The sequence below is a fragment of the Amblyraja radiata genome, chromosome 41 (genome assembly GCF_010909765.2).
Source record: "Amblyraja radiata isolate CabotCenter1 chromosome 41, sAmbRad1.1.pri, whole genome shotgun sequence".
Classification (NCBI taxonomy): Eukaryota; Metazoa; Chordata; class Chondrichthyes; order Rajiformes; family Rajidae; genus Amblyraja; species Amblyraja radiata.
Genome location: NC_045996.1, coordinates 10,434,512 through 10,460,142, shown reverse-complemented (window position 1 = coordinate 10,460,142; position 25,631 = coordinate 10,434,512). Strand labels below are relative to the sequence as shown.

The 25,631-nt window shown below is 42.6% G+C and overlaps 1 protein-coding gene across 1 annotated transcript in view; it reads left to right on the top strand.

Annotated features, from left to right (window-relative positions):
* Window positions 1-4,942: 4,942 nt before the first annotated feature.
* LOC116967865 (mitogen-activated protein kinase-binding protein 1-like) overlaps window positions 4,943-25,631 on the top strand; it is a 45,928-nt gene continuing 25,239 nt past the window's right edge. Inside the window, exons 1-7 of the mRNA XM_033014497.1 lie at window positions 4,943-5,133; window positions 16,300-16,391; window positions 17,254-17,316; window positions 18,603-18,660; window positions 19,999-20,169; window positions 24,487-24,624; window positions 25,388-25,570. Coding sequence (XP_032870388.1) covers window positions 5,014-5,133; window positions 16,300-16,391; window positions 17,254-17,316; window positions 18,603-18,660; window positions 19,999-20,169; window positions 24,487-24,624; window positions 25,388-25,570 — 825 coding nt within the window. The 5' untranslated portion in view covers window positions 4,943-5,013. The remainder of the gene's footprint in view (window positions 5,134-16,299; window positions 16,392-17,253; window positions 17,317-18,602; window positions 18,661-19,998; window positions 20,170-24,486; window positions 24,625-25,387; window positions 25,571-25,631) is intronic.

The following is a 25,631-nucleotide window of genomic DNA, read 5'->3' as shown; positions in this document are numbered from 1 at the left end:
CCTTGAGTCATCGTTTCATCACACCATCTAATGGACTAGAAGGAAAATTGCCCAGTACATTGCTGTTCGCAAAACGACAGTACAAAACCAATTCTGCTTATTGCTGCCCAATCAGTCTACTCTCAATCTACAGCAAAGTTATGGAACATGTCATTAACTTGCTTATTGATATCCAGTTTGGCTGTCACTGGGACCCAATCTTGCTAAACCCTTGGTACAAACATGGAGCAAAAATCTGAATTGTAGAGATGAGTTGTAAGTGACTGCCCTTGACAGCGAGGCAGGTTTACACAGGAATCTAAAGCTGAAGTTGATGGGCATCAAAGCCTACTGAGTGCACCAATTACAAAGAACACTGGGTTTCCTTATCAAAGTTAGGAGAGGGACGGTGGTTCACTGGACGATCTGGATGGAGGTGACAGCTGCAATGGGTCTTTATAACCGGTTGTAGGTTGGACTTATAGGACAATGGTGCCAAAACCTGGCGACTCTTGTATATGGTTTCAGTGGGCTATGCCTATGCACTTAAACAATATATAATGTACCCAATATATAACAATATATGGTAATTTACTGAACTGTATGCAAAAAATAATAATTTCTCGGTACAAATGATGATAAAGAACCATTGAATCCAACAACCTCTTCCAAACCCCCCACCACCAAGAATGACAAGAACACCAGGTGCATGGAAAGGCCACATACAGTGTTTCCCTTCCAAGTCGCATGTCATCTTGATTTGGAAATATATCACTATTCCATCACCCTTGCTGGGTCTATATCCTGGAACTCTCTACCACAAAAGCATTGATTCACCAGAGGGGCAGCAGTGATTCACAGTGGCAGCTCACTATCACCTTCCCAAGCGCAGTCAATGCTGGCGACACTCAGACTGCACAAAACTGTTTTCCCAATGTAGTAGAGGCCGGGGAGGTTAGAGGCAGGAAGTCAGGTGATAACACTTCCTGGAATACATTCAGAGTTGGCAATGGTACTGCCTTACCAAAATAAATAACCAGCACAGAACACAAGTTTAAAACTAAATATCACATACTGCTGCAGTCCAGAAACTGAATCATTCCCACTTTGTGGTCCAGTGCTGTTTGCAAACTCAAACCATATCTGTAGGTTCAGTAGGCTGTGTTTACATTTTGCCTATCCAAATCCAATCAGCCCTGCAATCCAATCACCACACATCCAGCCTGCAATAACCTTCCTGTGTTTTTGATGATTCAGAATTAGAATGCAAGACTCATCTCCTAATGTGGGAGAGAATGCAGAGTTTCACCAGTTTTGCCACTGATCTGGATGAATTATGTTTGGAAATTGAGTTGGAATCTAATTGAAACATATTCTGACGCAAGAACATTTTTTGGACATGAATCTGTGTCAATTCCTCATGTGTGGTTTGAATAGACTTACTGGTGTGTCTGGACTTGCAAGAAAATCTCTCTTCCTGGGCAGGGCAGGCAAGACATTACTGTGAAGGGTAGAGTTTAACATGTATGTAACCACTGGGCGAAGTCATAATATTCTCTCCACAGATTTATTTGACAATTCACCTCCCAGGAATGTGCAAACTTCTTTGGCACAGAAACTGAGATTAAAGATCAAATCTGTTGACATCTTCTTCTCTTCTCTTAGCTCACCCACCAGACCAAACTATTGATCATTTAAAAAGTTGCAGAGCTTCTTCCCTCCTGGGTAAGAATCTAGATTAGAATGCATTATTTTAAAAAAAATACTGTATGAGCTGTCTGTTAGAGGCAGATTAAAGGAGACTTTTTTTTGCCTCTGAGGATTGGGAGTCTTTGGAACTCTTCTCCATAGTAGGGAAAGCAGAATCATAGAATAATTCTATAGCAGAGGTAGATAGATATTTAATAACCTTTCACTTCCTTGTTTATCACAGGCAGGCAGGAATATGGTTGAGATAATGTTCACATCACCCATCATTTTATTAAATGGCAAAACAGACCCAAGAAGCTGAGAAGCCTCCTACCGCTCAAACCTCCTCCAAGACCTAATCATGCATCTTTCTTCAGTTTCTCACCTGCTCCAACCACTCCACAATCTTGCCATTCGCTGCCTTAACATTACACTCACTGGCTATCCAGTTCTTTAATAGACTGACATTGTTAAATATTCTTACTCAACCAGTACTGTAATGTAAATGCAATGTAAATGCCAGCGTCCCTTGAGGCCAAGAGCAGAAGCTGGCAAATGTGCCTGTGCCTCGTGACTGAGGTCAGGTGATCTTCTAGAAGTTTCAGTTAGTTGTTCAAAATAAACTCTTCTTACACGATATCGTGGGTGTTGGACGTGTATTCACTGTGCTCGTCACAACAGGCTCTTACACCAGACTTTACATGGGGTCAGAAGTGGGATTTAATTTTCATCTCATTGGCTTGCTCCCCTTTTTCACTGCTTTCAGAGCGCTTATCTTTTCACACGCTGTTATTTTAAGCTTTTTCTTGTTAACATCAGTACTGATATTGTCACTGAGGCTCTCAGTTTCCAGGCCTTTCATCATTTTTGATTTTGTCCGCATGTTTAAACTCTGCTTTTTCTTTTTATCTCTCAGCATGCTGCCTTTCAGAGCTTCGCCAGAACCACGTTTTCTTCCTTGCTTCGGTTTCTCCCCCAACTCTCTTCGTTTGCTCTTCAGATCAGATCAGATTCAACTTTAATTGTCATTGTCAGTGTACAGTACAACGAAATGCAGTAGGTGATGCAGATGATGAACCTTCCCAGGTTCATCATCATCCAAGTCGGGATCATTGGAGTCCAAGTCATAAAAGCGCTTCAGGTCTTCTGTTGTGCTGTGGTTGATTGGTCCGCCCCTCTTATCCACAGTGTAATTCAGTTTAAATTTATACTCATGAAACATGCCTTGAAACCTTTTGTCAATCTTGATCTTGCGTTCTTTCTCGGGCACCTCCCAGAACCTGGGGCCCTTCATCACCTGCCTGATGCGGTCATCCACTCAGATGGATGCAGTATTCTACTGCATGATCAGGTGAATGAAGTGGAAATGGTGTTTGCAATTTTATTGTTCCATGTGGTATTCATAAACATAGAAAGGAATAAGAAATATGTGCACTTACTGTGGCAACCAGGTCACGCGACAACCGTTGCACAAAATGTATTTGTGTATTCTGATGCCATTTTCAGAAACTTGCCATCAATGTTTTATCTTTTCTTATATTTGTTGTTGATACTATGTTAGTCATGAACCCAATAAAGTGCTTGTCAGCTTTATTTAAAGAATTTGAAATTTAACCCCATGTCCTATTTTTGTGTGCAGTTTTGTAAAAAAATATATATATATATGAATTAATATATTTATATAGTTGCATATATTTATATGTATATATTTATAAATATAATTGCCTTTATAGTTTATGTACATCATCTGACAAATAAGATAAAGAGAGAAATAGTGTTGCTTTGAATCAGTTGCTTCTGATCCATAAAGCATGGAATAATCTCCACCCAACTATAGTTACCCAACCAGATGCAACTAAATTTAAAGTAGCTCTTTCTTCCCAATAACCCTTTCTGGCTTAAGCCCTCCCTTCACCACCTCGTTTAAATTCCATTTGGAATATTTTGGAGGACCAAGAAACCAAGAACCAAGGAACTTTGAGATCTATTTATCTCTAACTTGCCTCTCACACACAAACACACATTCATATATATATATGAATCTGAGTCTGAAGAAGGGTTTCGGCCCGAAACGTCGCCTATTTCCTTCGCTCCATAGATGCTGCTGCACCCGCTGAGTTTCCCCAGCAATTTTGTGTACCTTTCATATATATATATATATATATATAAATGTTTTCCCCCTGTGTAATCTATCTGTTTCTGCTCATTTCCCTCCCATCCTTCCTCCACAACCCCCTCCTTTGTGCAGTTTCCCTTGTATTGTATTATGCAGTTTCCCTTGTTTTGATTTAACACACACTGCACAAAATTAAGTTTAACTTATATATATATATATAAATATATCTTTAAAATTAACCAAAATCTGTGATGTGATATGTGAGCTTTATCACACACTGTCAGCCAACAACAGTGATTACACTGCAAGAGGCATAACGGAAGTGGCGTTTAGCATTCCAAGATGGCGGCCGTGACGCTCCGTTACGTACTACAGCCCAGCGCGTTGGGTTACGCAGATGTGGAATACCGACGAGTTTTGGGCGGTGATTCCGCGAAGCCTATTGGTTGATGTAGTTGCTAGGGTGGGCTCGGTCCAATCACAGGGCGGGGACATGAGCTGAGGGGCCACGCGGGGATTGGACAGGCCGCGCGTCCATCACCCGCGCTCGTCCAATCAGCGGCCGCCGCTTGAGTTTAAACGGGGGTTCGCGCGCCGCGCCGGCCGTTGGAGACTGGAGTTTAAATCTCGGCTCGTGAACGAGCGCGCGCCGCCGCCGCCGCCAATAAACAGCGGGGATAAAAGTTTTATATATAAGTTTTCCTGCACTGCCGCTGGGAGCGCACGGCCAAATATATTCGTGTCTTTGCGCAGGGTAGAGTTTCTGAGGTTGTTCTTGCGGCAGTTGGGAAGTTTTTGTTCCCCCTCCCGGTCGAGGAGAGTCGAGGGGAGTCGAGGGGAGGAGAGGAGAGTTGAGGGGAGTTGAGGAGAGTCGAGGGGAGTTGAGGAGAGTCGAGGAGAGGAGAGGGGAGGAGAGGAGAGTCGAGGGGAGTTGAGGAGAGGAGAGTTGAGGGGAGGAGAGTTGAGGAGAGGAGAGTTGAGGAGAGTCGAGGGGAAGAGAGGAGAGTTGAGGGGAGTTGAGGAGAGGTGAGGAGTGTCGAGGGGAGTCGAGGGGAGGAGAGTTGAGGGGAGGAGAGTTAAGGGGAGTTGAGGAGAGGAGAGTCGAGGGGAGTTGAGGGGAGTTGAGGAGAGGAGAGTTAAGGGGAGGGGAGTTGAGGGGAGGAGAGGAGAGTCGAGTTGAGGAGAGGAGAGTTGAGGGGAGTTGAGGTGAGTCGAGGAGAAGCGCCGGGATGGCGGCCGCTGCCGCGGACAGCAACAGCATTACCAGCCGCCTCAGGAACCTACTGCGCTCTCCCTCCGCCCTCGGCCTCAGGAGGTCGCGGCCGGTCGCCAGGGACGTCGCCGAGCGGGTGAGAGGGCACGGGAGATGGTGGTGGTGGTGGGTGGAGAAAGTGGGACTGAGGGTGGGGGTAAATAGGAGAGTGTGGTGGGGAGGTGGTGGGGGGGGGGGAGGAGTGGGGATGGGGAGAGCAAAGATACTAGAGCCCCTCTAGTATCTTTGGGGAGAGTGTGGGTGGAGTGTGGTGAAGGAGATTGGGTGGGAGTGGGGTGAGGAGTTGGGGGGGAGAGTGCGGTGAAGGAGAATGGGTGAAGAGTTGGGGGAGGGGTGGAGAGTGGGGTGGTGGTGCTGAGGAGGGGAGTGAGGATGGGGAGGAGGTGGGAGTAGGGTGAGGATTTGGGGGGGGGGGGTGTAGGGTGGTGGTGCGCGGGGATGTGGTGGTGCGGTAGGGGGGAAGGTGGTGGGGGTGAGGATGGGGAGGTGGTGGAGTGGTGAAGGAGAGTGGGGTGAGGAGTTGGGGGGAGGGTGGGGTGGTGCTGAGTGGGGAGATGGAGGAGAGTGGGAGGGAGGTGGGGTGAGGAGTTGGGGGGACAGTAGGGTGGTGGTGGTGCGGGGGGAGGGGGTGGAGTGGTGCTGTGGAAGTGGGGATGGGGAGGTGGTGGAGTGGTGCTAAGGAAGTGGGGATGGGGAGGTGGTGGAGTGGTGCTAAGGAAGTGGGGATGGGGAGGTGGTGGAGTGGTGCTAAGGAAGTGGGGATGGGGAGGTGTGGAGTGGGGGGGAGTGGGGTGAGGTTGGGGGGGAGAGTGGTGGTGGTGCGGAGGGGATGGAGTGGTGATGAGAAGGGGAGGGTGTGGGGAGTGGGATTGGGGAAGGAGAGTGGGGGGGTGGGAGAGGGGTGAGAAGTTGGGGGGAGGATGGGGAAGTGTGGGTGGGGGGCAAATGGGGCAATGCAGTCGAGTTGGGGAAGCGTGGCGATGTGGGGGGGAAGAAACATAGAAAGTTGGTGCAGGAGTAGGCCATTCGGCCCTTCGAGCAAGCACTGCCATTAAATATGATCATGTTTGATCATTCAAAATCAGTACCCCATTCCTACTTTTTCCCCCATATCCCTTGATTCAGAGCGATATCTAACTCTCTCTTGAAAACATCCAGTGAATTGGCCTCCACTGCCTTCCGTGGCAGAGAATTCCACAGATTCACAACTCTGGGTAAAAGTTTTTTCGCATCTCAGTCCTAAATGGTCTACCCCTTATTCTTAAACTGTGACTCCTTATTGTGGTCTTCCCCAACATTGGGAACATTTTTCCTGCATCTCGCCTGTCCAATCCCTGAAGAATTTTATGTTTCTATAAGATATCCTCTCATCCTTCTAAATTCCAGTGAATAATCGCCCAGTTGATCCATTCTTTCATCATATGTCAGTCCCACCATCCCGGGAATTAACCTGGTGAACCTACTCTGCACTCCATGAATAGCAAGACTGTCCTTCCTCAAATTAGGAGACCAAAACTGCACACAATGCTCCAGGTGTGGTCTCACCAGGGCCTGTACAATTAATGTAGGACCTCCTTGCTCCTATTCGCAAATCCTCTCGCTATGAAGACTAACATGTCATTTGCTTTCTTCTGGTGGGGTGGGGGTGAGGGATAGATTGAGGTGGGGTAGGAATGTGGGGGGGAACAGTGAGATGGGGAGGGGGAGCGGGAGCAGAAGAGTGGGGGAGGAGTAGAGGTGGGGGGAAATGGAGTGGGGAGCTGGCCAAATTGAGTGGTGCTGAGGAGGGGAGAATGGGGTGGGGATGGGGGTGTGTGTGGGTGGGGCTATTGGAATGGTGCTGAAGAGGTGGGGGTGCAAGTCGTCGGAGCTTGGGGCAAATTGGCGGGATTTGGGGCCTGGGTGGGGCCGATGAGGTGGGGAGGCAAGTGGGAGGGGCTGGGAGGTTAGTGGTTAGGGATGGGTAGGGAGCAAGTGGGCAGGACTGGGAGGTCAAGAGGGTATGTGGGTGGTATTGAGAGCTCAGTCAGTCAGGTGGGTAACGATGAGATGGGGAGGCAAGCTTGCACTACTGAGATTAGGGAGGCAAGTGGGCAGTGCTGGGAGTTCAGTGGGTTGGGCTGGGGAGAGGCTTGGGGGAGTCAGTGGGTCTGGGGAGATGGGAAATGGGTGGGATGAATGAAGTCACAGGAGCAAATAGAAGGGGTTAGGGAGGTTGGGACAGTTTGGACTCATTGGGGACGTAACCTGGCATGGAATTGGGGTTGACAGGAAGAGTGCTGAAGGAAGAGGATGAGGGTCATTTGGAATTCTGAAGGGGGGGTGTTTGAGAGATTAGGTCTTCTTATCTAGTCCATATCACGATTAGAAATTGTTCAGTCAGAGCTGAACACACCTATCGGCATCTGCATACAATGGCTTCTTGTGCGTAGTGGTAGAAAGATCGGTGGAAACGGGGCCGCAACGTAAATGTTCTTTCCTTGACCCTGAGGGATGAGGTCGTCTAGGGGTTAGTAGAGGGAGTGGGGGTTGAAGGAGAGGTTTCAAGCTCTATGAGATCGCGCAGAAAATGGATATGACAAGAGGCAGTGGGCTTAATGGCAATGGAGTATGTGTATGGCAGCTTGGGTGGAGGCAGTTGGCAACTGGAATCTAGGGGTTTATGTGGAGGATCGGTGGGCAAGAGCCTAATGTAGTTCAGTTTCCGTGAGTGATAACAACTTCTCCCCTTACCAGGATATTTATGGTGGAGTGACAGTAATGCTATTGATGATAAGAACTAATGTTAGATTCCTGTTAGCAGTCATTGCTGCCTCTATAGGCATAATTATTAGTTTCCACTTGTCTTTTCATGCCTGAATGTTGTATAACTGTTGCGTTCAGCTTTGGACTGTTCTTTGCTGAGAAATTAATCATGGTGCAGGCATCGAAAAATATCCCCACTTTATGATGGTACAAATGTCATTGATAATATAACTGATATTGGTAAGGTCCAACACACTGCACAGTTGCCATCTCCTAGGTCTGGAATTGTTGATATCCTTTCACGACAATCACCTTCTATGCAATATGACTCGATCGTAGCAGTGTTCACCACTTGATGCCTGTCGTTTTCTGTTTTACTGAGGTTCTGTGATATCATGTTCCATCAAATGCTGTCTTGATGCCTATGCCAGTTGCTCTCAGCTGTCATTGTTAAAATGAGTTATTTTTGCCAGTCTAATTCCAGAAAACTTGAGTCAAACCATTGCTGCTAAAATCAATTCTTTATTCTGTCAGCGCTGGATAATTCTTTAAACCTTCCAACACAGAGATAGAAACTGGGGCAGGTCGAAAGAACTACTGACTTTGGCATAAATGTAACACATTATATAGGTAAAAGACAAGGATAGTACAAAAGGAGTGTCAAACTATTAACCAATCATTATGGTTTACCATACATTTAACTTATTTGCATTAACCAATCAACTAAATCCTTTCCAATCCTTTCCATTGATTGATAACACGTATAGTCACATGATTTCCCCTTTTCCAGCCCCTTTACAACCTTCTTCCCCTCTGGTTTCTTCAACCTCTTTGCTCAAAATCATTTTATTTCAATAAAGTAAAACCACAGATATACAACTAATTCTCAGAATATATACATAATACAGCAATCACACAACACATACATACAAAACATATTTTCACTTTTGGAAGAGAAAGTTATTTCTAAAACTTCCGATTTAAACAAAGTCTAATACTTACAATCGTAATTAAACACAATACACTTCACAATTAATTTCCTTACAACCACATAGTTAAAATACAGTTATTTATGGATTACAAAGATTAAAGATGAGTTTTGCCTCATTCTTACAAAGTGATAAAGACAAAGTTCTAATCACACAATTCCCAACTACAGACACATAAAGGCCATTAATTGTCACACTTGATTGCTTCTTCCCAAGCTCGGGTCTAATTTCATTCTGTATTACAACCTCCCTCTACTATCTCTGGAAGAAAATAATGTAAAAGCCTCTTCACTAAAAGCATTCCTCACAACAAATGAAAGATCAAAACAGAATTACTTTCTCAGTTTCTGGTAACCATAAGAAATCCTTTTGCAAAGGTCACACAACCATCACCTAATGCCTTATCTCTTATCCCAACATAAACGCATGTAAACAGCACAAACCATCTCACAGACTAGTATCTACCCTTGGTGCCTACAATCCAACATAGGCAACCATAAATCGCCTTAAATGACACAGCCAAACTCTGAGATGTGTCACAAAGGAAGAAGGATGGTACCCATGTCATGGAGAAAGATCCCATTTACAACTTCCATTATAAACAGCAACCTAAACCAACTACAACTTCTCACAGCATGATTATTGCTTCAAAGCAATAAATAAAGATATGCCTATTCAGATCAACCTTTCCATGTCATGATAAGCCATCTGTTCTCCTGTGTGTGTTCTTTGTTCTTTATTTCTTTGTGGAGGCATGTATTTCTGAAAGTCCCAACTCCAAACCCTTCTCTTGCAACTTAACACAAGTTCCTTAAGAACTTATCATTTGAGCAATTTTATTATATATTTCCTCATCATCAGGGATTTAGCTGTTTTGTCCATGTTTGGGCCAAGACACCGGTGTCTGCAGCTGAGAGGTAATGGTGGAAACGTGGCTTGTACTTAACAGTGGCAGATGAATTGGGATCTGTGAGTGGAGAACTGAACTGATATACCAGGAGGTTGAGGTGGACAATCAAGGAAGACTGGTATGTCTGTAATTACTTCCCACACAAAACAATTTACTGGAGGAACTTAAGACAGCATCAGTGGAAGGTAATGGGTAGCTGATTTTTTATTTTTTAGGTCAAGACCCTTCCTCTGGACTGAAAGTGGAGAGGATGTAACCAGTATGGTAGGGTGGGGCAATAGCTGACACAATAGGTGGATCCAGGTGAGGAGGAATGGAATGGGGTGGAGCAGAGATGGGAAGGAATAACAAGAGGCTGGAACCCACGCGGTGAGACCATACACACTATGTGATTGCTTTGCTGAGCATCAGTGCTCTGTCCGCATGGGCACCTGAAGCGCCTGCCATTTCAATTTTTACTCCACACTGACCCGACTGCTCTCTGCCTCTTTCATTGCCTATCTTTACGACAACACCCTGTTCCCACTCACCCAGTTTCTTCCTCACCCGTACCACACTCTTGTCATCTGGCCTCCTTTTCCTCCTTCATTCCCACCAAGTCATATCTTCCCTTATTCGGTCCTATGCTCCATGTTCCTTTCCCGATTCCATCGTCTGCAGGTTCTGGTAACTCCGCTAATCACATCTGATAACCTGAAGTCCCACAAAAGTCAGATTGGGCAAATATATTTTCTATGATGAACAGTTAATGTGTTAATAATTTTCTAGAATTCTGTACATTACGGAATAATAGAATGTTGTAACAGATTGGTGAGCATTACCCTGCTACATTTAAAAACAATTAAAAAATAAATAAATTACAGATTGTATATCTGTGGGGCAAATACTAGAGGCTATTATGAATGATGAGGTAACAGAACACTTAGAAAATATTAACCAGATTACATAATGTCACTATGGATTTCCAGAAGTGACATGATGTTTTTTTTGCCTTCCATCACAGCGAGGAGGAGATGCGCTGTGATGGATGTCTGTGTAAATTGTGTTGTGTCTTGGGTCTTTTTTTATTGTGTGTATGACTGTAGAAACAACATTTCATTTGAGCCTCTATGAGGTTCAAGTGACAAATAAATTGTATTGTGTATGTATATAAAATGTACCAGAGTTCTTTGAGAATGTAGCCAGTGGCTGAGGTGCCTTGGATGACAATATGCATAGGAAAATGTGTAATGCATAATAATTATACATTATTTATTACATTAATTAATAGCCAACATTAATTATTAATACTATTGTACATTAATATTGATTAATAATTTTTTTTAAATATGCAAAGAAAAGAATGATCCCAAGCATTTCCCAAATTAAGGATCGTAACTCCTATTTTTTGTTTTTCTTTGTCCTTTCGTATAACCAAATATAATTGAATTATGAATACTGTCACAAATGTTATTGCATAAAATCATTCTACCTGCCCAATTTCAACCCTTCATGCCAATTTCTCATGACTCTTAAAGCTGCCCTCCTACAATATTGCCACAGCCATACATTAATCTGCATTGGGGCTGTAAAATGCTCCATTTATCCGCTCTATTACTCCTGACTCGCCGCTGTGTGGTGCTGGGAGTAAAACCTGGATACTATCACCTTTGAGCATTTGCTTGATCTCTTTCCAGAAGACCTCATTTGTATTTCTTCCTATGTTGTTGATTATACAACAGACCAAAAACAAATAGCTGTTCACTCTCAAAATACAGAAAGTTCTGTGGCTGCTCAATACATCTTTGCCTTTTGCACCCAGGAGGCAAAATATCATCATGGAATTGTGTGTGGCCACAGAATGTCTGTTTACTTCTCCAACTATTGCTGTATTGACCTTTCTTCCTTGTACAGCTGATGTTTTGGCTGTGACTTCACTTTTAAGGCTCTTCTATCGCAAATCAGAAATGTTTAGTGCGTAAAATGCCTTCAAGCCTCTCTCTGATCCTTTTATATTTGGTCTGTCCGGGCGGTCACGGTGGCACAGCGGTAAAGTTGGTGCCTTACAGCGAATGCTGAGATATGAAGAGAAAGAGAATTGCTTTTGCAGTGGAAGCATTTGAATGAGACAGACTTTTCATCATAATCTGAATGTTGTTCTATGATATATTTTAAATATCTTACTGTGAATTTGATTTTGATTCTATGATTTAAACAGCATAGTAAAATTTGGCATGTCATGGTGGAAGACATGAGATCTTACAGTGAAGGGTGCATGAGTAATTGATTTTGAGCACATAAAGAAAGGAAGGTGGTAGTTTATCTTCATATTCTGGTTCAATGGTCTCCAAGGGGTATAAATGAGTAAACATTATCAAGGGAAAAGGGCTCAGCTTAATCTCATCACTTTATAGAAAAGGCTCCTTTTAATCTTCACCAGATCTGCAGTTTTTGCATGGAGGCGTCACTAACTTTGTTCAGCTTCCAGAGTGTGGCCTAAAACCACAAGAATCTGATCCTAAGCCAATAAATCCTAAACTGTGGCAGGAGTACTTCACATTTGTTTCCACTCCTACAGCATTTGACTCTAAATGTCTTGTATGGTTTACTTCTCAACTAATGAAATTTAAACGTGTTTTAAATTACATTTGTGAAAGTAGATAACTGTGGTTGGTGACTGGTATAAATAACCCACTAATGCCATATATATCTTTTTCAAATGAATAAAAAATAACACCAAATGCCATCAGGGTGTTTATATTGCACTTTTATTGCATATTTAGTGAAGGCTTTCTGTTTAATATTTTGCAGCAGTTTAATGAAAGTTGCTTAAAATTTTAGTTGCTCGTCTTTTGATACATTATAATACACTTAATTGTATACAATTGAAAGCTTTATTTGCCCCCTCTTTATATGTGAACCGTATGTGCACTAAATATTTAATGAGCAATTTAAAGAATATTTTTGTGGACCTTATCAAGGAACTAAAAATCCCTATTGTTAAACTTGGTATTTAGACCATTTTGTCACAGTACATGTAATGAACATTTGTATTTACAATTGTAACTTGGGTAGTTAATAATGCAATAGATGTGGTCCAAAGACATCCCATGTTAGCGAAAATCACATTAGACAAATTTTGTTAATGGTGAATAGAGTGTTTGGACTGAGAGTTTTAGACTCAGCAAAAACAAAGTTTTGTTTCTCTCACAAGATTTTCAAAGTAAAGGACTTTATAATAGCTTTAAGTCTATTTTTGTTACGGCGGGTGAAAAATACTAAAGGCTATATCATTGTTTAATTGAGTATCATTGCATAAGGATCACTGGGAGCTGGAATCCTGAGCAAAAAGCAAAGTGTGAAGGAACTTGGGCCAGGCAGTATCTGCAGGGGGAAATCAATTGGCAACATTTTTGGTCACCCAAAATGTTACCTGTTCATTTACCTCCACACTGGCGGCCTGGCCTGCTGAGTTCTGCTACCACTTGTTATTTTTTTTGTCAATAGCAGAGAGTGCTTGTCAATTTCAATGGCCACCAGTAGAACGGACAGTCTGTTCTTAAGAAACAAATGGCTGATTACTGTGTGGTGGTTATATCGAAACAATTTGTTTTCTCTACAAAAAGACATAGTACTGGAGTAATTCGGTGGGAAAAGTGCCTGTCCCACTTGCACAACTTTTTCAGCGACTGCCGGCACCCATCATAGGGTCGTTACAGGTCGCCGAAAATTTTCAACATGTTGAAAATCTAGCGGTGACCAGAACAAGGTACGACTCTTTGGGCGACTACTCTTGATCATACAGACATGTCGCCAGGGTGTCGCCTGTATGGTTGTGAGTAAGTCTCCTAGTCACCCAAAGAGTCGTAGCGTCTTTCTGGTCGCCGCTGAAATTTCAACATGTTGAGAATTTTTGGTGACCTATGATGGGTGCCGGCAGTTGCCGAAAAAGTCGCGCCCTTCAGAACATGGATAGAAGGTGTCGCTTATCCATATTCGTTAGAATTGCTGCGTAAACCACTGACTTACTCCAGCACTTTGTGTTCTTTTGTGTAAACCAGCATCTACAGTTCCTTGTGTCTGTTGTTTTCCCTAGGCTTTTATTTGCCACACAGCTTTTTTCAGTAGTTGTCTAGTTTTCTGATCAAAATTGTGTTATAAACTGCCGCCCACCAAATTCAAATAATGTTATCTAATTTATCAATTGCGTTAAATCCAATTCACAACACGGGAATATGCGCCTTAAGAAAAGTACTTGTACATCATTTTTACTATGTTGCAAGGTCAATGCTTAAATCAGCCATGCAACTCTTTGAATCTGTAGGGAAATCCAAAATTGTTCTCGATTTCTTCTCGATGCCTTCTAGATTTGTTTACTTAATTAGTAATTCCAGTTCTTTTCGTATTTCTGTGAAGAACTGATAGGGACCACAGATATTCCTCGTAGGTTTACTTTCAGTTCTTCAGTGCTGTTCCTCCAACATTCCACTTAGTCACGTTATATGGAAATTTTTGACATGGGTTTGCACATCTTTTAGTAAGTTATTTAAAAACAAGAGAAATATGGGTAATTTCCATTTTGCAGCAACTATTCTATCCTAACATTCACTTTGAGGATAATATTGCTACCTGCACAGTATTTTTCACTTTGATTGGTGGCACATTTCTTGACTTTTAAATAGATGGGAGAGACTTAACATAAAATATATATATGATGCTAATTACATAATTACCTCACCAGTGCATAATCTTCAATTTTTTTTTGTTTTATATTTTTCCTTCCTTTCTCCCACTAAAAATATTTATTTACACTAATCTAACAATCTATTATTTTGTCAGCCAGTGTTGTTTCCAATGTTAAATAAGTAAATTACCATTAGGACTACACATCAGGGTAATGTTATGATTTCACACTGAGGAAGGATAATTCAGAATGGCATTGAGAACCCTAGCATACACAGCTTGGCAAAAATTGCGCTTTGCAAATTGCTGACACACTTGCCCTGCCAAGTACCTTTTTCTTCATCTGCATTTCCTACATTACCCTTGCTTGCCACCTCAGAATGCACAAAAGCAGACAAGAAGCAAGTTCCCAATGTTTAAAGACTGTCCAAGAAGTCTGGGAGAGAGCATATTCAATCTACTAAGTAACCACAGATTGTATGCATTGTAGCAGCAGTGTAATTTTTTAAAAACTGTTAAGCAATTTTATTTTGTCTCATCTATTCGATTTAATTAGCTGATTATTCTTTCCCTATTTCTACTTTCAGACATATTGAGTTGTATAAATCCAATTTTAAGAAGACACAAAGTGCTGGAGTTACTCAGCAGGTCAGGCAGCATCTCTGGAGAACATGGATAGGTGAGGTTTCAGGTCAGGATCTTTCTTCAGTCCTAACCCGAAATGTCATCTATCCACAGTCTCCAGAGATGCTGCCTGAGCTGCTAAATTAATCAAGCACTGTCAAAATTTGTATAATACTAGACCAAGTGCAGACCCGTTGGGTCTGTTCCCCCAGCGTGCGGTTGTGGGGGGGGGGGGGGAGAGGCGGCATGCAGCGTCACACACTAACTATCCTCCGCCCCCCCCCGCACTCACGCTAATTACACCCCTTGATATTATATTAATATTATTAATTTGCTCCTTTTACCCAATAACCACCCTATCCACTGACGCATAGCCCCCAACTTGCAGTCACATCTAGAGAGAGGGGGGGGGGCGGGGGTAGAGAGTGAGGGCAGAGAGAGAAGGGGCAGAGAGAGAGACAGACACAGAGAGAGGGGCAAGAGGGATTGAAGGGTGGGGGAGGGGATGGAGGGGAGAGAGAGAGAGGGGGAGAGAGAGGGTGTGCTGAGAAGGGGTGAGATGAGGAGAGGGGGGGGGAGAGGAGAGGGGGGAAGAGGAGAGGGGAGGAGGAGAAGAGGAGAGGGAGGGGGGGAGAGGAGAGGGAGGGGGGGAGAGGAGAGGGGGGGGGGGAGAGAGAGTGCCTTTTTACTTCAACCCAAACCCAAACAACCATTTGCAGGCAGTGCTTTTTTTAACCTCTAACCATATTTTCATTTTCAAACCAAATTAAGGGTACTCACAGTGCTGTAGACATTTGTCAGTGTCATTCAAAGCTCTGATTGAGGCACACCACTTGCAGAGACTGATTGAGGCACACCACTTCCTGGTTTTATAGTCGCTCCCCCTCCCTCCAGCGGGGGCAGCAGAGAGAATGGGGAATGTTGTAAAAACATTATTATCTCTGTCAATTTTCGTTGACGGGAAAAATCCTCGGCACACATGTGGCGGAGGGGGACTCTGAGCGAGGTGGCCAAAAATGACGGCCGTAGGTGGCGGCGTTCTCTCGGAAACCACAGCACAGAAAGCCAAAACCGGTCAAGAACAGAGTTTTAGTAATATGGAAGTTGCCAGCATCTGCAGTTGCTTATTTCAACAAATGCATTTTTAACCTGTTCTGTGATTTTTGGGAAGGGATAAATATTTAGAAGAATATGATGTGGAGAGATTCTGTGTTTGCTCCAACATTTGGAATTCTCTGTGCTCTGTCCAAATACAATTTATGATCCAGCTAACAAAGTAATCTGGATGTTTTGCTTTTAATTTTTTTTATAGATTACACTGGACAAAGTCCTTGGGATTACAGCATCCAACAGCAGTAGTTTAGCCTGTGATTTGACCACGGGGCTAGTGGCATATCCGGCAGGGTAAGTGGCAATGTAGACCCAGCTTTTGTGGATAAAGCATGAATGATAATTGAGACAGTTGCTGGCTTTAAAGAGATTTATTTTAAACTGATATTCAACAATCTGCCCATTCAAAATAGGCACTAAGATTATTGGCTTTTCTTTTATTGGAAGGCCATGAATAGTGAGTGGTGCATCACAAGGATTGGTTCTGGAAACTTTGCTGATTGTGATACATATTGGCAATTTGCATGCGAAAGTAGGAAGCATAATTAGCAAGTGTGAGCATGTCAGTGCATATGATAACTAAATATGCATGATTCTTGAGAAGGAATGTGGCCAGATCTCCTAAAATATCTCATTGTTCCCTTACACTTTTTTTATCTGCACTTCTTGTAACTATAACACTAAAGGCTGTAGCTCTGTATTCTGCATTGTGCTGTTTTTCTATTTACATTAATTGTTGTAATTTCAATTTACAAATAGCGTACACATTGGGGGCAACTTGCAGCAATCAATTAATTAATGTGCCCACTAAAACATATTTTGGGAAGCGGAAGGAAATCTTAGCACGGGGGGGGGGTGATCTCAGAGAAAATGCAAAGTTGCTGAGTTTATAAAGTTACAACATGCCAAGATTACAAAGTTAACAAAAATAAACTGTATAAATTGGTTTTGTTTTAAGCTAAGAAAATAAGCAAGAATAGCAAAACATTAGTGTGTGTAAAACATTAGTCTCATGACTTCACTATGTCATTCTCTATTTGGTGCAGAATTAGTTTTGGTAAAGTTGGGTTTACTTCAAACTTTTGAAATCGGTGTTCTTAAATAGGAAAATAATTTCTGAAACTAACAAAATTGAGTTCTAATTTTCTTTGTCAAGGTGCGTGGTGGTGCTCTGCAACCCAAAGAAGAATAAGCAGAGTCATATTCTCAATGCCTCAAGGTAAGATGACAAATAAGACAACTTTAGCCAAGCAATTAGTCTGTATCATTCCTTTGGGTGGCAAAGAGGGTGTGGTAGGTCATGACTCTTCATTTCAACAAGGATTTTTTTTATGGACTCACCACCCCAAATTTACTGATTTTTTGGGGGTTTTATACTTTGTACATTTTCTTTCATGTGCAACAGGACACACAAAGAAAAATATGGGGAATTGACGGGTTAAATAGAATGGTAAACACAATCCCAATGAGTGGTGTGGGTGTCTAGAGATTGAATTCTCTGTTATTTGGGTGCAGAGAATTAAGTGGGGGTTATGGGGATGTTAGGAACAACAAGAGCAGGTTGCAAACATTAAAAGTGACCTTGGCTGGAATCTCTTGGAGGAGGGTGCTTTTATATAGCACTACTGCCACAGTGCGATCCAAATATTTATTGATCCTCCAAATATGACTAGGTTTCTTGGGTAGCTCTCTAAGGGAGCAATATTTGCAATGGTGAAATTTAACCAGGAAATAATTGCAATCACATTCTTCTCTAGAAATTAATTTTATTTTGCATCCAGCTCAATGACACGGGAGAAAAACAGTACTTGCCTATGGTGGAGCAATCCAATCATGTCATGCACAAAAGAAAATTTTGGCACACAATGCATTACTTAATGACTACTTTTTAAAGGTTGAGTTGATGAAGGATATTTAATGTTGTAAAATACATTAGCTCTCATTTATCATTGCATGTCAGGATGCAGTATCCTGTTTTTATTTCACATTTTTACTTTTTTATTAAGATTAGAGTTGGGTAGAATATCTTGACTGGTCAATATTTGGATAATCATAGACTCATTGAGCTTGTTTATTAGTACTGAGTTTACTGATGATTTTAACCACATTTTTAAAATGTTATTCCTTTTAACTCTTCTAACCATAGAAATGTATCTGATATGTAGGTTCTTGTTATCCATGTCAGTTGGCCTAAGTTGGTGGCAAGCAGCACTAGCAGAGAAGTAGGAGGGGGAATGTTAGGTGTTTGGTAGTAAGCCGGTGATGGTTACAGAAGGGACCCACTTTGGCATCCTACTGAAGTTTTGGGAAATATTTATAAAGCATTTGTGATTTCATGTTGATTTTCAGATAGCTGAGAATGTTACCTTTCTTGGTGTGCAAATATTAAAGTAGCTAGGAAGTGGATTTGAGTATTCAATATTCTTTGGCGTTGATAAAATGCTGTTTAAAAATGAATACTGTGCTTCGATTTAAGTATTCATTTGATGTTTTCTCTTGATGTAGGAAAACAATCTGTTCTTTGGCATTCTCACCAGATGGAAAATTCTTAGTTACGGGTGAGGTGAGTGTCTTCTTAAAGTGGCAGGCAATATTTGCAGTCTGGAATGTTATTATCAGGTTCTGTGATATATAACCTTCTAAATAAGTGTGAAGAGACAAAGTGTGTCAATTTATTTCAATGCAGCCAGTTAATTGCACTACATTTTTGCTTCAACTCTTGGATATAGTTTGTTCTATTTCCATTGAATTCTCCAAACCTAGTGCATTGTACATTGAAACAAACTTAACTGTTCCTGTAATTTCTTTTTAAACTTGGGCATTTCCATTTACTCTTCACTGACAATGTTAGAAAAATCGATTACCATATTATTGGGATTTCTGACATACTGTGACATGCTTTATTCACTTTACATTCTCTGTTTAGTTTTTAATTGGTGGGTAACCTGATGAAATTTTACCTGTATTCCTGAATTTTGCAAAATGTAGTGATTCATTCGAGAGTGCTAACTTTAACTGAAATTTGAGCACTGAATTTAACTTTCGATTGATAATTATGAAAAAGATGCATTAAAGAAATGTTAATTGAAGTTGGACTACAGATAGTTGATGTCATCAAGGTTGCATACTATTGTCTGCAGACTGAAAGAATGCTTCATCTGGGACTCGCAGAAGCTAGCCACTTCAATTCTCCTTCTTCTACTGACCTGTCTGTCTTCGGCCAACAGGAAATAAAATAAATGTAATTGCAATTGATGCACAGAGTCTCTTACCGATGCACAGTCTCTTACCCAGAGTAAGAGAATCAAGAACCAGAGGACATAGGTTTAAGGTGAAGGGAGAAAGATTTAATAAGAACCTGAGGGGTAACATTTTCACACAAAGGGTGGTGGGTGTATGGAACGATCTGCTTGAGGAGGTAGTTGAGGCAGGTACTATCACAGCGTTTAAGAAACAGTTAGGTACATGCATAGGACAGGTTTAGAGGGATATAGACCAAAAGCAGGCAGGTGGGACTAGTGTAGATGGGACATGTTGGCCAGTGTGGGCAAGTTGGGCCATAGGGCCAGTTTCCACGCTATGACTACATATTGAATGCGAGCATGGAATCAAACGTAGTATTTTGCACAGGAGGATGGACAATTGAGTTGTAGCTTTGCACTACGTACGAAAAAGTAAAACAAAGTATATAGTTAGGAGATGCAGAGTTAAAGGGAAGGCATATAAAAAATTATATTCAGCTATACTCATAAGCTGTAAATTAAACAGATCTTGAGCCCCAAAGTGTAAATGCAATTTGGGGGTCAGTAAATATCTAAATTCAGTTACCTGATAAATTGTTTAATTGATCCCCAGTGTATGTTCTGCAAATGTGCTGATGTAATTTTACTTTTAAATTCAGAGTGGACACTTGCCTGCAGTGCGGGTCTGGGATGTGGCTGAGAAGACTCAAGTGGCTGAACTGCAGTGCCACAAATATGGAGTATCATGTGTGGCTTTTGCACCCAACATGAAGTATATTGTGTCAGTAGGCTACCAGCATGACAAGCTTGTGAATGTCTGGGATTGGAAGGTAGGATGACAATTGTGTTATAAAAAGGTAGTGGAGTCGTTTTTCTGTTTATGCAATTAAACCTGAAGGAAGTATGTTGTGGGATAAAAATCCAAGGGATTAATCTGTCTGGAATGAACCCCAACAGAACTTCAACTAGACTTGAATTCCAAATGTATGTGTACCTAGTAATCAGCAGTAGCAATGAAATTCCAGATAATTACATCTTAATCATGCAGTATGATGGGCGGCGCAGTGGCACGGCTAGTGGAGCTGCTATCTCGCGGTTTCAATCCTGATCTCCATTGTCTGTGTGGAGTTTGCATGTTCTCCCCGTGCCTTTCCCCGTGAGGTTCCTCCAGGTGCTCTGGTTTCCTCTCACATCCGAAAGACATGGGGGTTTGTAGGTAAATTGGTGTCTGTAAATTGCCGCTGGTATTTTGGGGGTGGATGAGAAAGTGGGCGTAAAATAGAACATGTGAACAGGTTATTGATGGTCAAAGTGGACTCGTGTTTAAGAAAGAACTGCTGATGCTGTAAAAATCTAAGGTAGACAAAAATGCTGGAGAAACTCAGCGGGTGAGGCAGCATCTATGGAGCAAAGGAATAGGCGACGTTTCGGGTCTGAGGAAGGATCTCGACCCGAAATGTCACCTATTCCTTTGCTCCATAGGTGCTGCCTCACCCGCTGAGTTTCTCCAGCATTTTTGTCTACAGTCAAAATTGTTTTGGTGGGCACCTGCTTCCATGCTATATCTCTAAACTAAACGTAATTTTCTGACGTGGTCTACGTTGTATTATGCAACTCTGTCTGCTCAATGATGGAAGGAACCGCAATCTAACAATCTTCTGCCAAGATCCTCCATATCTTGTAAAATGGCGGCGCCCTGGTTGGCTGCGGCTGCATTGACTCTTGTTAGGGATAGCGGTAAGTTTTCTAAGGTCCGGCTTCATAACTTGCAGCGGGCAGGCTGCAAGTTAACGTACGATCATGGGGCATTACTGAGATTACAACGGTTAAGCAGTAGAGACTACGTGGACGTTGAACTCGAGGAACGCCTGCACTGTCTCGGACTGCTGTGTCGGGAGAACCCAGCGGCCTGCAGAATTGCGGAGACATTCACAAACACTGGCCGCTACAGAAGAACACGGAGGCGGCGCTACAGAAGGACACGGAGGCGGCGCTACAGAAGACAGAAGCGGGGCTGTCGAGGGGGGCTAACGGCGAGGCTAAAGGCTAACCCGTGGAGGACACCGCTCCCATCCGTTCTCCTGTCGAATGTCCGCTCTCTGGAAAATAAAATGGATTATCTACATCTGGATCTCACAATAAAAAGGGAGGTGAGAGACTGCTGCGTTATAGTTTTGACAGAGACATGGCTAAACCCATCTGTACCTGATGCGGCTGTTAGCTTAGGGGGGCTAACAACTTTCCGGCTCGACAGGGACACTGTTTTGACTGGTAAATAGGGACACTGTTTTGACTGGTAAATCCCGGGGTGGGGGTGTGTGCATCTACACAAACAACAGCTGGTGTAATAATGCTACCGCTGTTTCCAGCCAGCTCTCCGGACATAGAGTTTTTGACTGTGAAATGCAGGCCATTCTATCTGCCACGGGAGTTTACTGTGGTTAGCATTACTGCTGTATACATCCCCCCTGCAGCCAACACTAAGGAGGCTCTGCGTATTCTCTACCGTTCCATCAGCGAGCTGCAAAGAAATCATCCAGAGGGCGTTGTTATTGTTGATGGGGACTTTAACCAGGCCAACATGAAGACTGTCCTCCCTCATTTCCATCAATATGTGGACTTTGCTACACGTGGAGAGAATACGCTGGACCGGGTCTACAGTAACATCAAGCAGGCTTTCAGAGCAGTACCCCAGCCTCACCTCGGCTCCTCTGACCACCTCTCTGTAATGCTCATCCCAGCCTATAAGCCCCTGCTGATCAGAGAGAAACCCACTGTGAAGCAGGTTAGAGTCTGGTCTGAGGGAGCTACAGAAGCACTCCAGGACTGCTTTGAGTGCACGGACTGGGACATGTTCAGGACAGCAGCCACTCACAACCAAAACATCAATGTGGATGAGTATGCCATGTCAGTGTCGGGATACATACAGAAGTGCATGGAAGACGTCACTGTCATCAGGAACATCACAACCCGGGCTAACCACAAACCTTGGATTACTGCAGAGGTGCGTGCCATGCTGAAAGCACGAAATGCGGCTTTTAAATCTGGTGATTTGGGGGCTCTGAGAACAGCGAGAGCCAACCTCAACCGCGAAATTAGGAAAGCAAAGCGCGCCCACGGACAGAAAATCCAGGGTTTCTTCCAGGATGATACCAACACCAGGAACATGTGGGAAGGCATCCGGGCCATAACAAACTACAAGGCCCCTCAGATGTCTTGTAAGGATGACACAGACTTTCTAAATGAACTAAATAATCATTTCGGCAGGTTTGAGGCACTGAACACCACTACAGTGAGGAAATTAGAGCCACAACCAGGAGAACAGACACTGTTTTTTGAAACTGCTGAAGTCCGCAAAATCCTGGAGGGCATTGACCAGCGAAAGGCAGCCGGACTGGATAACAGTCTGCTTAGGGGATGTACCGACCAGCTGGCTCTGGTTCTGACAGACATTTTTAACATCTCCCTGAACCAGGCCATTGTTCCATCATGTTTCAAGACAGCCACCATCATACCAGTTCCCAAAAAGTCTACAATAACCTGCCTGAATGATTATCGCCCCGTAGCACTCACACCAATAATAATGAAGTGCTTTGAGAGGCTTATTAAGCAGCACATGGTCTCTAAACTCCCCTCCAGTTTTGACCAGTTCCAGTTTGCTTATCGCCCGAACCGCTCCACAGAGGATGCTATTTCCTCTGCAGTCCACCTGAGCCTACAACACCTGGAGGAGAGGAACACCCACTTGCGGATGCTGTTTGTTGATTTCAGCTCAGCATTTAACACGATAATCCCCCAGCATCTGGTGAGCAAACTGGCACCCCTAGGTTTCAATACCATACTATGCAACTGGATCCTGGATTTCCTTTCTGAAAGACCCTAGTCTGTGCGGGTGGGAAAGAACACCTCCTCGGTCATCACACTGAGCACCGGCTCCCCTCAGGGCTGTGTCCTGAGTCCGCTGCTCTTTACATTGATGACACATGACTGTGTCGCCAGGTCCACTACTAACCATATCATCAAATACGCGGATGACACAACAGTAGTGGGCCTCATCTGCAATAACGACGACCAGGCATATAGAGAGGAGGTGGAACAGCTGGTGAGCTGGTGCAGCAGGAACAACCTTCTAAATGTGAACAAAACCAAGGAGATTGTCGTCGATTTCAGAAGGAAAATTCAGCCCAGTCACACTCCACTTTGCATCAACAACTCAGCAGTGGAGCAGGTGAAAAGGATCAAGTTCCTGGGGGTGCATATAACGGATACCGTAACCTGGTCCACAAACATTACATCTCTGGCAAAACGGGCACAGCAGCGGTTGTACTTCCTCCGCAGGTTGAGAAGTTTACACCTCCACCCTCCCATCCTCGCCACTTTCTACAGAAGCACAATTGAGTCGGTCATGACCAGCTGCATCTCTACGTGGTGCGGCAGCTGTACAGCTGCGGACTGGAAGTGCCTTCAGAGAGTGGTGAGGACAGCGGAAAAAATCATTGGGACTTCTCTTCCTTCCATCCTGGACATGGGGTACAAGCGCTGTCTGATTAGAGCTAAGGGCATTACCAGAGCCCCCACACACCCACAATTTGGACTGATTATACTGCTTAACTCTGGGAGGAGGTACCGCAGCATGAAGAGCGGGACAACCAGGTTCTGCAACAGCTTCATCCCCCAGGCCATAAGATTACTGAACAATCAAAACCGAGGCTAGAACTTTTTAAATATCGACACTTTTTAAAAACTTTTTATATATATTTATTTTACAGAACCATGCACATGAGGCATTTTTATGGACGCACCTAGCACTTTTACTTTTACTATTACCTGATTTGGAGAGTCAATTGCAACGAAATTTCGTTCAAGGTGCACTGTGTCTAGGTGTATATCTGAATGACAATAAAGTTTTCATTCATTCATTCATTCATTCATTCATTCAATCATTCATTCATTCATTCATCTTATCCCACCATTAACAAAAATCTGTCTGGTTCTAAATTCCAGTCCTCAGTATTCTTTGAATATCGAGGCCCTTATCCTCTACTGTCTGATTTTTTTTTTTCTAGTGAAAAATTATCACATATTGAGTATAGGGCGAGGATGTGTCTTGTGCATTGGTGCTTAAATAAATACTTTTTACTTTACAGAAAAACTCCATTGTAGCATCTAATAAAATTTCTAGTAAAGTGACGACTGTTTCGTTTTCTGAAGACAGCAGTTACTTTGTCACAGCTGGCAACCGACATGTTAAGTTCTGGTACCTGAATGACTCCAAAACCTGCAAGGTAGGTTATTATCATTGTCTAAGATTGCCTTCTAATCTGGCATACAATGCTTGTCACCATATTAAAAATAATTTTAGTCTTGCCAACTATGCTGATCTGTGATAAGTAGTTTCATTTCAAGATGCTGTTTTCATATCTGTTGTAAGCTATCATTTCAATAAATTATTTTGTAATGAATTGCAGTTGCCTTGATGTGTTCTTAATTTATTTCGCAAGTCTGTCTTTTGCCTCATTTTGTTTTTGCCACACATAAATCTCTTTTTTCTCAGCTTGATTGCTAAATCGACAATTTAATTAGAACCATTGAATGGGCTAGCTATTAATACTAATCATATAATCTTCAGCCAAGATTAATTGTCAGAATCCGGCATAGAGATAATCATTTAGACGTTTTTGAGTCCACATCTTAATGAAGATGTGATTCCTGCTATTCATGATGAAATCAAAGTTACTTCCTTATATTTGCCTGTAAAATTTAAAATATCTTGCAACTTGGCTACCAAGATCAAAAGCAAGTCTGTGATACTTTCTAGTTAGGGTCTTCTGTTTTTTTAAATATATTAATAAGATTATAACTCTTTGGTGGACCCACCACGTTTGCTTTGAAATTAAATGAGATGAAGACCGAATTTTATCCTGAACATGTTGGATGCTTTTGATCAAATCTTTGAGCAATCTTAATGGGTGCTTGGTGGTGTTCTTGTGTAACTTAACATATTTCTGTTGACTACTAAACCAAATCCCTGTATGTTTTCCAATTCAGGCAAATATTACAGTTCCCTTAATAGGACGATCTGGATTACTGGGTGAGCTCCATAATAACTTTTTCTCTGGAGTGGCATGTGGTAAAGGGAAGATGGCCAAAAGCACCTTTTGCATCACCAGTTCTGGTCTTCTCTGCCAGTTCAATGGGAAAAAAGTACTGGATAAATGGTTGAATTTAGAGGTATGCTGATCTCTGCTTCCTTTGATAAAAATTTAAATATTTAAATAATTTTAAAATTAAA